Source organism: Chiroxiphia lanceolata, chromosome 1, assembly GCF_009829145.1.
Source record: "Chiroxiphia lanceolata isolate bChiLan1 chromosome 1, bChiLan1.pri, whole genome shotgun sequence".
Taxonomy (NCBI): Eukaryota; Metazoa; Chordata; class Aves; order Passeriformes; family Pipridae; genus Chiroxiphia; species Chiroxiphia lanceolata.
Genome location: NC_045637.1, coordinates 5,925,681 through 5,939,971, shown reverse-complemented (window position 1 = coordinate 5,939,971; position 14,291 = coordinate 5,925,681). Strand labels below are relative to the sequence as shown.

The 14,291-nt window shown below is 41.1% G+C and overlaps 1 protein-coding gene across 1 annotated transcript in view; it reads right to left on the bottom strand.

Annotated features, from left to right (window-relative positions):
* COL22A1 (collagen type XXII alpha 1 chain) overlaps positions 1-14,291 on the bottom strand; it is a gene marked incomplete at its 5' end in the record, with an annotated part of 204,959 nt that overhangs the window by 93,366 nt on the left and 97,302 nt on the right. The window contains 3 exon segments of the mRNA XM_032713141.1: positions 3,679-3,732; positions 5,050-5,103; positions 6,685-6,738. Of these exon segments, the coding sequence (XP_032569032.1) occupies positions 3,679-3,732; positions 5,050-5,103; positions 6,685-6,738 (162 nt within the window).

The following is a 14,291-nucleotide window of genomic DNA, read 5'->3' as shown; positions in this document are numbered from 1 at the left end:
CCTGACCTAGAGAACTGATTTGGCATCTTATATGACCTGTTTGACTGATTATTTTCTTACTTATATCACTTCCCCTTTCCCACTACTACTGTCTAACTCCTATATTGTGTGGCTGTAATGGGCATAAGGCTTCAAAAGAGAGATTTTATTTTTAAATAATTTTAAAATAATTTCTACATTTCACATTAATAGATGTTTCATATTAAAAAAAATAAAATAAAATTCAAGGTGTGTTTGCAATTAATTAGTAGAATTGAGACTTTTTTTTTTCCCCCCAATGTAAATGCCCAGATTAACAACAATGGAATGCAAGCACAAGCAAAGGTGGCTTGGGAATCTCTACAACATCAGGCATATGAGAACCTCTGCCAGGTCAGGAAGTATTATAAGTTCTCTGATAGCAGAGGGAGAGCAGCAGGAATGCACCTAAACATCTCCCTCCAGCCTGCAGAAAAATACACTACCAAAGTCTAGGCAAAACCCCAAGAGAAACAGAGGCCTGTTCCAAGTTGTCCAAATTGTTAAAGTCCAACTAAGTACCACTACATAAAATGTGGTTATAATACTCATCAGAAGTTATAGACAGAGAAACTGGGTTTGTCTGATTGAGATGTGCTGCACCCACTCAAGGCCTGTGCTGAGATCATGTCTGGTAAATCAGAGAAGCGTGAGACCTTCAACAGCTGAAGTAAGTAAGAAGGAAATTTGTCAAAATGAAACTCTTACCTACTACTTTATATTTCAAAGGCTTGATTCTTTTTCCCCTCTCTGCCTCTGCTTTTTCTATCAAGTACAGATAACTGTCAGTTCAGATAGGAATGCTATAGCTGTGTCCATGCCATAGCAATGACAACCACGAAAAACCTCTTTATCCTTTTATTAAAAAGATACAGAAAAAAGAAAAGCAAGAAAAGATTGAATATTTACTGAAAGATACTATAGGCTAAAGGGTCTGATCTCAAAAATCCAAGCTTTGTTTCACTGCTATAACATCATACCTGAGGGACCTGAACTGTTGCCTTTTTTCTCTCGATCCATTTACTGCATATAAATTAACCTGCCACATATTTACCTGGGAGTTTTCCAACCAATGAATGTTTCTTACCATCTCAGACCACCATGACATCTTCTATAATCAGAAGCTGCAACACTTCAGCACAAGGCTGACTTTGAGAGCACTTCTTTGCATCCACCAGCTTGTAGCCAGCAAGATCACACTTGATGATCAATGAAGTTTACCCTCCAAGTTTGATGAACAAGAGAAAAAAAAAAAAGAAACCACACCAAAAACCAGAGTTTTATGCTGAAGACACCAAGCTAGGAACAATTTTCCCTGGAGACATCACTGAGCAGCAAAAGCAGTAAAAGCAGAGATGACATACCGAGGCCATTTAATTCCTGTGAGTTATACATGTGCCCTAATGGGCTCAGATCCATTTTGATACCTCTGTGGACTGAAATCCTATTACCAGAAGTCTGCAGGACCCTTACCTGTGCTACTGGAAGCTTCACACAATTAATGAGGTCTGTAAAAACTGCAAGACAACTTCTTAAAAGAAAGTGCTGGCAATTCCCACTGAAGCAAAAGACTCCTCAGCCAAGGACATAAACAAGGCTCTGAATTTCCCGTGGTGCAGGTTTTGTTGCTGAGCTCACACTGCACTGGCCTGGCTCAATGCAAATGAAGATGGATTGAGCTGGGAAGGACCACAACCCAACCAACCAGCGAAATTGCTCCATGGAGCCTGGGGTAGAGCCCAGAGCTGCTGTATTGACGCTGATGATAAAAATAAGGGATCTGGCAAAAAAACCAATCATTACATCACTAATGAGAGACGTGACCTCTCTGATTGCAAACTCCACCCATCCTTATACACCTTGTTCCACACCAATGAGATGCTCAGACTTTACACCAAGGAGTAAAGGAGTGTGGGTTCCTGTTTTAGATTTTAAAGCCCTGTCAGCAAAGTCATGGTTGTTTCTTAAAATAACTCAGGCCAGAATCCAGCTGAAGGACATTGTATACAGCCACTGCATCCATTGAGGTAAATGAAAGTCACCATGAAAGCACAGTCATTTTATATTTAGCCACTGTGAGAGGCTGGGGTTAGCCAAGCTCACCTCTTCCCTGGGAGCACTTGGCACTGGCCAGTCAGATGTCTTTAGGTCCAGCCCCACCAGCACCTGTCCTGCCCAGCCCATAGATCTGAATTTCTTCTATTCAGCATTACCTCTTTGCTTGGCTGAACTACATGTGCCTGATGATCCTGCTGGAAAACCTGGAGCAGGATCAAGTCCACCCTGAGGCAGCTGTAGATGCCTCAGTTTAGCTTGGTTTGCAAAAGGTTTGAAAAGCAGGTGTGAGGAACTTCATACCACAAAGAGCATCATGTAGTCTGCCGATCTGTAATTCCACTACATGAAACATGCAGGACAATGTGTGTGTTTGTTTACGTGATAGGAGAGATGCAGCTGAAAGGTATTTGTGAGTGATGAATTCAGGTCATTTCATCCAGTCCCAGATCTCACTGAAAAACAAACTATTGTGTGCCTCCACTCAGCTCAGCTTTGCAGCTGTCATTTATCCCCTGCTGAAGCCAATATGGTTCCAGGAGAGAACTGTGGGATGACTGCCAAGTATTCCTGCTAATCCACAAATACACCATTAGTTCCAATACCTTCCTGAAGGGACTTCAGGAAGAGATGAACATTTCCCTCTATGAAAAGACAGAGACATTTTGGAGAAAGGGTCTCTCCATAGCTGAGGAACCCAGAGGACCTATGTATGAACTGCTTCATCAAGTCCTCTCAGATAGAGCTGAGTGACAACCAAAACTGCATCCAGAAAAGTGTTCAGGTACTTAACTCCTATTTGAGGACAAAGGCAACAGTGGGAGGTTTAGGTGACTAGATATGGCTCTTCCAGGAAGATGTGATACTCTTTCAGGCAATCACACTGTTGTCCTTGCAGCACCTTTCACAGAATGAGCTGAACTTACTGTGTGTGATACCCTTAAAAACACACTTGTCCCAGTGCACTGTCTATTTTTTGTGTTATAATATCAAGACTGAAACCACCTGAGATGTATCTACCCCCTCAGTAACCAGGGAACAAGGCAAGGAAAGATCAGATTTTGAAAAGAAGTTAAAAAATTGCTCACGAGAAGAGCTTCAAAATTAAGGCACATTTCTGATGCTCAGAAGTCTCATCAGATCTCTATTCAAAAGCACCTTGCTTGAAGAAAACCCAGTGACATAAAAATTGGCTCAAGTTCTGTATCACTTAGCCACTGTTCACTGGTGCAAAACTGAATCTCCCAAAATGTGCAGAAACATCCAGGCTAGGATCTCTACATGAATTTTTTTTTCAGTTGTAAAGTAGGGATAATAATTCTCATCCGCATCTTTGTGAGAGTTGGGAAGGCTACCAAAGACATGAAACAAGGCTTATGTGTCTCAAAACAAGTTCTTTTCACCTCCTCCAGCTATGTCATTTATTAAACAAAAGTTTTACATACTTTGCTTAATTGTCAATACTATAGCAGACACCTGGTGAAAATGACCATTTTGAGTTTCTTCATTCAGCAGTGACAATATCAAAAGTCAAACAAGAAGGAGTTCTAAAAAAGTCAGTGAAAAAACATGCCCGCCCATGTAAAGAAGAAATGGAAAGCTTACCTTTGGACCTGCTGGCCCAGGCAGTCCAAATGCTCCTGGCCTTCCCGGTTCACCCTGCAAGTAACAGTAATATCACTGGTAAACACTAATATTTCATATATAAAGGCCAGGATGGCTCAAAACAGTCATTACACGGAGTTAGAAAGAGGAGTGCTATCCAATATCTACAGTCCTGAGTACCATTCTCCAGAGATCTGAAACTTTATGGTGTAGTTTCTTCACAAAAATAGAAGTAGAAAGAGACAAATTCAAAAACCGAAGCATCTCTTCACCTGCTCTCTAAATACAACCAAGTAGTAAGAAATTAGTTCCCTAACTTGTGAACAGCTTGCACTGACTACAGTCTACAAACATGGATTCCTTGGAGACAACATAATGCATTTGTTCTTGAATAGTGACCTTGCAGTGTATAAACACATCCCATAAGCAATTCTGCAAGTACAAGTATGTCACTGTCCAATCCCAGACCATACCAGGCATGATGTGATGAAGTTGTATCAGTTCTGGAAGCAATATTGGAAAATTATCAGTTTTTCCGAAGTAGAGTAAGTGTGGCACTAAAAAGAAATGGGCTGTATGGAACAGAAAAGAGCTTTTTTGCTGTATGGACCTTTGTGTATACCTGACCAAAAAGTCCTTCCCCGAGTTCCTTTTGTTGCCACCAAGTGACTGCCAGAAAGGGACAGTGAATGAGATGATGAAGGTCCATCATCAGGATGAAGATAGTTCTAAGGGATGGTGATCCAGCAGGGGAAAGGACATAAAGCTCTAAAACAAACTTGTCTAAGATACTAGAAAATGTGTTTGTGGTTTTATGTTTCAACTGTAGTCCTCTTACAGGTAATATTTGGTATGCTGCATCCATCCTTGAGCTAACCCGGCACCCTTTCCCTCCTCTTAGTTTTTAGAGATGCAAAAGAGGAGTCCAGGTCCTTGCTTCTGTGACCAAGACACTAATTTCTCTAAGCCCTGTCTGCAGTGGGAGCACAAGATGGTCCCCTGCACCCCTGTCATCTCCACTAACCGAGGACTCCTTGCCAGCCATAAACAAAAGGGCCAGGCTCTGCAGCTGCAGCTGTTAACCAACAGGTCCCAAACCACAGGCTGCCTAGGCAGCTCCCTTTCCTTCCTTAATGAATGGTAACAGAGCTGCCCCTGGAGCCTCTTAGGATGGTTAATCCATGTGACACCTGCCTTGGCTGCAAACATGACGAAGAGTGCTGGGGCTATTAACCTCCTGACATTTGCTTCTGCTGCTCCTAAACCGGCCACACAAATCCCCCAGACACGTTCCACTCAATAGGGACTGGTTTCCAGTGCCTACCTTGCACTGAAAGGAAAGATTACATGAGAGGAACAAAAAAGGCTTACGGCTTCTCCTTTTGCTCCATCCCTCCCAGGGGGGCCAGGTGAGCCCAGGGAGCCCTGTAACAGCAACAGAGTTATCATGAGCACAGCATTAACACCCATTGCAAGTGCAGTGACACGAGCAGTGTATCAAGGCAAGAACAAGGAGTAAGGAGAATAATTTCAACACAAACATGTATTATTTACAGTTTCTGGAGGAGCTGCTGCTGACAGTAACACACTAGGGACGATTGATGAGTTGCTAATGAGGAAGTGGGCACTCTTGGCCACTTAACTCATTTAAAAATAAATTAATACAAAAGCTCTGGAGCTAATTAGACACATAAGCATTGAGTCATCTTAATGTTATCATATCATCTTCCCTCAGCCTCTCTCTTCACCATTCTATTGTCTCAAAAAATTGCATTTTTAATTATTTTTTTTTTCAGTCCATGCTTGTATGGCATCCGTCCTAAAGTTCAGAAGCCTCTAGGCACATCTATAATATACATAAGTAGTAAGCCTAAAAGCAAACAGAAAAGAAGCCTTGAAAAACTCAAGCAGTCTTCAGGAATGACTCTGCCCACTGGGAAGTGAGTCTCAGAAATGTGAATGTGTAAAGGTGTAGAAAACAAAAAAACCAGAAAACCAGGAACCACTTAAGTTTAAAATTGTAACCGTTTAAAATCTTTCTGTGCACTGGGATGAATGGAACTAAATATACTGAAATTAGGGGCTCCACAACAAATGGGGACTGCAGCAAATGTGGAGAAAAGGCAAATTTACTGCCTGCAGTTGGCAATTTAAAGAACAAAAAGAGAATGGAAAGACAATAGACAAACAACAGGCAAGATAACATACACAGTGAGAAACTGGCTCAGTGTTTGCTCTTCTAGGCATCCCAGCAGTTTCTTTTTAAGTGTGTTATAAAAAAAGGCTCAAATGAGAAACGGTCACGGGAACTGCAAGGGTGCCACTGTGGGCTGTGATTGTACAGTGCTGGTTGTTGTTGTGTGTTACTTGGAGGGACATCTTCACTTGCAGTCCAGAACATTTGTTGTTTTATTTTTAGTGGAAAAGGTTTAAATTCCTAAAATTCCTCCTGCAAATTATGATTAAGACATTTCTGACAAATATGTCCAAAGCAAATTCTAGTCACCAGAGCAAGCTCAGTACAGGATTTATTTTTTTTTTTTAAGATGATGACACAGTAGGCAGCTAAAGGCCACCACAGTCCAAAAGTTATTTATATTCAATGCAAGAAAAGGTACAATAATCTTTGGCCTTCTATGCCTCACATTGAAGAAACACTGGTGTTTCTCTATGTAGAGGTATTAGCACTGTGTTCCTATTCTGCTTCACTCTTATATCTTGGATTTTTACAAAGTTTAGTCAAAGCTGATGCCCTTGGGTTCTCCACACGTTTGTCAAATGTGTCTAGGCATCATTAATAGGTTTAAAGACTTAAGCTGCACTTTGATGAAAAATAATACAACAGCCTATTCTCCCTTGCTTAGTGCTTTGATAACACAAAACAAGAGACACAATACAGGCACAAAACAAAAGACTTAGGGGAGGGTCAGTTTTCATTACACTTCCACAATAGCTTTATAAACTCTTAAGCTTTTCAGAGTGTAATTGATAAAAACCTGGACTTACTTTTTCTCCTTTATCCCCTTTCAGCCCAGGAAAGCCAGGGAGCCCTTCTTCACCCTACATCAATGGAAAAAATAGCTCCTATGAAATGCCATATCATTTTGTGGTATATTTGTGTATTTTAGACAGCACAGTTGTCATCTCTTCAGAACTGAGTCCGACTTCTCATCCTCGCTGTGACAATGTTTTGCTCAGTCACCTGTAACTTGCCCATATTTGAACAGGTTCACTTTTGTTTTTCAGTTCCTGCGCATTCCTCCGGCTGATCCCTCCCACCCCTCCTTTTTGTTATTACCATCCAGAAACAGTAGTTTTTCAAGAACAAGATTAGAGATTTATCCTGGTTAAATAGAAGTATTTGAAGCATAGTAACATTTCCTGGGGAAACTTTCCTGTTTCCACATTTTTGAAGTACAAAAACTTGAAGTTCGGCGTGGCCAACTCACTAACATGCCAAATTTCAAAAGGCATGGATTTTTTTCCTTCCATTTATCTGCTTCAACTGGGACAAAAGAATAAGAGCTTTTTCCCCATTTGCTTTTGTAAAACTTCGATAGCTCAGAGAAATATTTTTGAAAGAGTGTGAAAGTGGTTAAGAAGTTGATGCATATATTTCTAATTTTCCTGTATAAAAAAAAAACCAAAACCAAGCATAATGACTACATACATATCAAGATAAATTCAAGCCAAATTCTGCCACATGCAGTATTTTTTGTAACTTTTTTCTCTGTATGACTAGCCCAGCAGACTTAGAGGGACATATTCCTAGGGTAAGGTTCCAGTCAACAATAGACAGTGAAAAAATCCAAACTTATTTATTTATTTATAGGTGTATTTGAAACTTAAATGTTAATAAAAGATAGTATCTGAAAAGTATCTGTACTATATATGCAAATGAAAGTAATTGGATATGTTTTTAATCACATTTCTTCCTAACTGAACCTTCATGAAGCACTCTGTCTAATTTGCAGTGCAGTAGTGATAAAAATCAGATCTGCTATATTTGAATGGCTCCCTAATGAGACAGAAAACCCGTCAAATAGAAAATGTGATTTTTTTAAGGAAATCATTTGCTCTAACAGGTCAATATAACTTGGAGGAACTGCTGTTCCATGGTAGAGTATGTTGCACAGGTAGGAGAATTATTTGTGTCTTTTCTATGCAAAGCAAAGGAATGTAGTTAATTAGCTTCTTCTTTTGCCTTTTATTTATTTTTTCCTCCATGAAGTAGCAACTCCTTGGCACAGTTGAACAAATTAATCCCAGCATCAGTCAATAAGTTTGAGGCACAATGCTCATAGAAATATTCATGCTGGGCAGGTGAGTATCCACCAGCTTTAGCAGTTCCTCCCCAAGGAGAAATTGCACGGAAGCAACCTAGACTCTAGAGACAGGATTAATGTCCCCTGGGGAACCACCACTGTAAAGGCTACAGGGGCTCCTACTGCTGCCCCTTCCACTGATTCCCCATTGAATCATCAAGGTTGTAAAAGATCTCTAAGACCATCGAGTCCAACCATTTACCCAGCAATGCCAAGTCCACCACTAAACCATGGCCCTAAGCTCCACATCTGCATGGTGTTTTGAACACTTCCAAGGACAGTGATTTCATAACTTCTCTGGGAAGTCTGCTCCAACCTGTGACCACCCTTTCAGTGAAGAAACTTTTCATAATATCCAATCTATACCTCCCCTGGTACAGCTTGAGGCCATTTCCTCTCATTCCATTGCTTGTTACATGGGAGAAGAGAAGGACCCTCACCTGGCTACAACCTCCTTTCCGGGAGTTGTAGAGAGCAAGAAGGCCTCCCTCAGCCTCCTTTTCTCCAGCTAAATAACCCCAGTTCCCTGGCTAGCTGCTTGGTATCCCTCAGTCAGTAGGAAAACCTGTCAGGATAAGGGCAGGTAGATTCTGCAGATGCTTGAATCATAATGAGAGCACAAGAAGAGATCATGTAGCCTATGCCAAAAAGCTCATGTTCACAAAGTAAACTACAGAAGTGAGCAGTGATAGAGAGCAGGAAGCAGAGAGGCATCAGTGCTGCTGTGCTACTCAGTGCCAAAGGACCTGTGACAGGCAGGGATGGGAAAGCAACCAACAGCTCACACTCTTAACTCCCAGCCAGCTGCCAAAGCCCCGCTGAGGATGCAGCTAACTGAAATAGAGTCATGTTGTCACAGCAATTCATTTCATTAAGCAACTCTTCTATTTGTTTGTGGTTTTTTTTTTTTTTAAACTGACCAACTTCATGAACTGCATTGCAGAACAACCACCTTTTCTTTTCGCTTGCCCACTACATTTTTTAAATCAGGTAAAATCCCAATTATTCTGCTCATCATGCTGCTAAGGCCTAGGGAAGTGCTGGTGTACCCAAAAGGGATATGTTCCTCACCTTTAACCCCTCCAATTAGGTCAGCTGATTCAGGAAAAGAGCTCCCCTCTCTCCCCAGCACTTAGGGACTGGGGAATTCTGCCAGTATGTCTATCCTGGAAATTACTTTCCAGGGAAAGTTGCAGCTAGAGAATGACAGAACTGGCCAAGGAAAAATCATAGGGGCCTGAAATATTGTTCAAGAGGAGTTCTTGCTGGGGAAGTTACAGCTTCAGCAATCAGTTTCAAGAGCAAGGAAGCACATTTTCTCAAGAATTTTCCTCATCCCGTCTCATGAGCCTGCTGTCCCTCCTGACCCACTGGAAAGCCAGCCACTTGTGTGAGTTTCACCCTCTGAGCTCTACAGCCAGTGGCCTTTAATCAAACAGTTCCACCAAAGTTAGCAGGGGAATCATCACATTCATTAGCTCACAGGTGACAAAATATTTGTCAAAAGAGCCTGGATTTGGCAACTGCCATCAGATCCAAAGCAACCAGAGGACTTTTCTTGCACTGTGGCTATGAAGTGCAGTCACTCACGTGGAAGCAGAGTAGGTAGCACTGAAGTCATGTACTGATATGGACTGTGAGCATACAGAGGTTATGTAGCACACAAGTAGCTACGTATTTCTACAAATGCCAATTTTTGTTTTTCATTAGTAATTCTATGTTTATTTGCTTGAATTACAGCAACACCTCATTTTTTTCCCTGTTTGGGTCACTCTGTTGGACACGGTATGAATAAATATTAAAGAACAAGCATTATGCTTCAAAGCTCCATTTAAAATTGCAAGCAATGTGTAAATATAAGAAATAGCAGAGGGCACAGGGCAGTGAAATAGCTGCCAAGCAGACACAGTCAGCAAGTGGTCTGGGATGAAGGATCCAGGCACAACACTGGGAAAACAGGTAGGCTCTGGTAGCTGGCATTGAGCCTGGGTAACAAAAGTTCATCACATTCCTCGCACCAAGGACAAACCCAGTTGTGCCACTGAGAGGGATTAAAATAATCCTGTATTCCCACAGAGTGGCTGCACTCCCAGCTTCAACACAATGGGAATCTGGTGGTGACATGTAAACCACATTTAGATGTTTATGCCATGCAATCCTACTCTCACCCATCTATTTTATGATAATCTGAAATTCAAAGGCTGTCGTTTGCTGGAGAAACATCAGGACCAGAATAGGAAAGTAACAAAGGCTGGGGAAATAAAAAAAACCAACAAAAGCAGAAGAGGCTACTGATAAATAGGGGAACAGACTACAGCTTCTAAAGCATCTTCCTTACAGTTTAGCCTACGTTTTCTGGAGTAGTTTTACACTTTAGATGGGGTGACCTTTTCCTTTCTCAGTCAATAGTTTAGTGGAGAAAACTTGAATGTGTAGGTAGTGACACTTGTGAGATATTTTGCATTAGCAAATATGGCAGCCTCTCTTAGGAAGTTCTTAAAAATGGAGCATTGCAAGCCCTGAGAATGGAGCACTAAACAAGCCACTCAGAAAACTCCATCTTTCATTCCTCAAAGAACAGATAACGATTCTACAAGAAAATTAGGAAGGTTTTAAGAGACGTACTAAAACAAGTTTAAGCAGAATTCGGTAAAAACTATAGAATATTGAATTTCCTTGTATTTACTTTTAAATGGAAGCATTCAGAGCCACACAATGGATAAAAAGCAAGGGGTAAACACTACTCCTGTTCTTCCAGGGGGCTCTCAGAGCAGGGTTCATGTAGGCACATGGTTTCTCCAAACCCAATGGACAAAAGGATATACCACGTCATGAGGAATTTCAGAGCACAGGCAACTCTCAGCTGCTGCAGAGAGAATACTGGGGTGATAAAGAATAACGATACTCGCCTTGGCTTCAGCCACGAAAAAAAAAAATGTGATCTGGGTAAGGATAGACATACCCAGAGAGGTTCCTTTATTAGTTTGTATATATCAGAAGAGTTATTCTATTTCTATATTTGAGCAAGGATGTCTTCCTGACACACCAACATCACATGGATTTACCATATCATTCCAGTTCCAGGTTAGTGATATCTCCATACTCACCATACACACATGTAGCCTAATTTGTTGTGTATTGTGAAAAGATTCACCTCACTTGGGTTAGAGTGACCCCTAGTACCCCACAGATTTTCCTGAACTCTGTGTATATGGTCTGTGACCAAATTATATCTACATGTGTCACAGTTTAACTCCCTCCATCAACCAAGTCCCACACAGCTGCTCATTCACTCCCCCATGAGCAGGACTGGGAGAGAATCAGAAGGGTAAAAGCTGGAAAACTTGTGGGTTGAGATATAGACAGTTTAATCAGGAAAGCATAAGCTGTATACACAAACAAAAAACCCAAGGAATTCATGCACTGCTTCCCATGGGTGGGCAGGTGTTCAGTCATCTCCAGGAGAGCAAGACCTCATGACATCTAACTGTTACTTGGGAAGACAAACACTATCACTCTAAATGTCCCTCCTCTTCCTCATTCTTCCCCCCACATTATAAACTAAGCATGATACCAGGTGGTCTGGAATATCTCCTTGGTCTGTTTGAGTCACCTGTCCTGGCTGTGCCTCCTCCCAGCCTCCCATGCACTCCCAACTTCCTTGCTAGCGTGGCAGCACGAAAAGCAGCAAAGGCCCTGGCTCTGTGTGAGCCCTGCTCAGCAATAACAAAAACATCTCTATATTATCATCCCTGTGTTCAGCACAAATCCAAAACATATCCCCATATCAGCCACTGTGAAGAAAATTAACTCTACTCCAGCTCAAACCTACACAACATCCCAGGTAGATCTTGATATGTCTGAGCAGAGATAACTTTGAAATTACAAAAAAAATAACCTTAATCACTAAATAATGCACTTCCTCAGAAGGTGAATAACCAATAGAGGGATTCTGCTGTATCCTCATGGCAGAATTTTTCTGAAGAGTTCTTACATGGAGAAGGAAGGAAGCTGCAGGTATATGGAAAGATACAGAGATAGGACAATTCAGTATCACCTAGTCCTAGAGGGACATCAGAAGCACACAGAGGAAAAATTCTTCAATTATGATTTTAACCAATTTACTCAAGTTTAGCTGTTTTTCTCTCCACTTGCAACTCCTCAAGCAGCTGCCAAGTTTACAAATATTTCTCCCAGCTTGAGAACAGCTGTGGCCTATAATCACATATTTTATTTGGAATTCTGGGTTGTGGCCTATCTTAATAGAAATGAGAGTAAACTAAACAAGAAAATAATGGGGAAAAATCAGTCCAAAACATGTGGTTAGATCCTGATTTGTCAAATGCAACTAAATCACCGGACTTTTCCTTCATTGTACAGAGCAGACAACAGGAGATAGATCATTCTAAGGTCAACTCCATACATTTTATTTATTTTATCTTCCAAACAGGCCTACATTTCACACAAAAGTGCCACTTTTCTAATCCTAGTATGAAATTAAAATTTCTAACCCTGTCGCAAAATGTCAATAAAGGTGTCATTGGGAGACCTGCAAAAAAATCTGCCAGGTACAACCCCATGAATCACACAGTCAGCACATTGACAGCTGCACAAACTGGTGGATCTATATCCAAGGTAGGAGACAAAATAGCAAGAGCTGAAGAGAAACAGAACAATTGGGCATGATGAAACGGAAACAGAAGCAAAATTGAACTGTACAATGGTACCACTGCACACCCCTCTCTCCATTGTTAATTAACTTCACAGCATCCCTGTGAAATGAGAAGGAAGGTATAGATAGCAACTGTAATATCACTGTCACCACATGAGGGTGATGAGTCAGAGGTACAACTGAGCAGAAGATATTCAGAAGGTCCCAGAGTCTGAGACACAGATAGAAACTCGCTCCAGATTCCCTGTTCCCCAGGTCAGTGCCTTAACCATAAGTTTATTCTTTCTCCTGGCTCTTTGCCCTGCCTTTAACTTGGCAGCTTGATGTTCATGAAGAATAAAAGAGAAGACAATGGGTAACTGTCCTATTGCTGATCCATGGTTACTCACTAAACTGCTATCAGTGTTTGATGAGTAAAGTGAAGTGAGAGAACAGAAGAGATGTCACAAGTTGAGTGTGGTCTTCAGGTTCAAATCCCTGAGAAAACTTTCAAAGAGACTTTATGGTCTGGAAGGATGTAATATCTTTCTTTTCTAGGTTTCTACACTCAGGAGCTACCAACTTGAGGAGGATGAAGTGAAAGATTTCACAACTTTGCCTCCAGCAGCCAGACGAAATAAATATTTTACTGAAAAATATTATAAGTTTTGGATTTAAGGTTTTATTAAAAACCAGGGATGATCTGCAGATCAGCTGAAAGGCAGAGCTGCAGTTGATATATGTCACTCAGCTCCCTTTCCAAAAGCTGCTGAACAGACAGGCAGCACAAATGACTGCCACTCTCCAGTGCACAGATGCAGGATTCTATTAGCTTAATGATGCTAAAACCCTATTAATATCTTGGCAAATTTGACACCAGAGCTGCCGTAATCTTCTGCTTCCACAAGAAATAAGACATTCATCTCAGCTTGGACTTCTGTTCATACTAAGAAATGAAGAAAATCTTCTCTTCTGGGTATCTGTGTTATATTCTGATTTAATAAATAGGAAAGTTGCATGGACATGATACACAGAGGTCAGTAGAAGTCACAGATTGGGCAAGACTATCAGGAAACCCAACCCAGTATGAAGACAGCTGGTAAAATGAGTTATTTGCATTTTTTGTACTGCAAACATATGAAAGATTTTATTTAACTCATGGTATAAAAGTCGGTTGTTCCCAAAAGGTAGATAGATAATATTATATTAACCTATAAACTTGGTTCTGTAGCAGAAAAGATGCATCAGAAGTAACTGATGTGGCAAAGAGCTACTCCCTAATCAAGGCCACTATAGAGTTCAGAATAATCTGGAAACATCCTAAAGGCTTCAAAATTGCCATTGGGGCCCAAGATCCTTTCCATTAGCTTCATATTGGCTGCCTCCCTGCCACAACAGTCCTTTACTACCTACATAAGTAATTACTGAAAGACTGGGGTGGTCAAACACCTTTGACAACTCCTGAACTGCTTGTTCATCTGTGACCCAGACTGACCGAAGTGGGGAACGTGGCTGAAGAAACCATCTCCCTCTGCAGCAGAGAGCATAGGACACTACCAGGGGGAGCTGTTTGTTTGAAGTTTTTCTGTTCAACAGATTGAGTTGCTCAATCAATCAATGAAATGTTCACATTAACA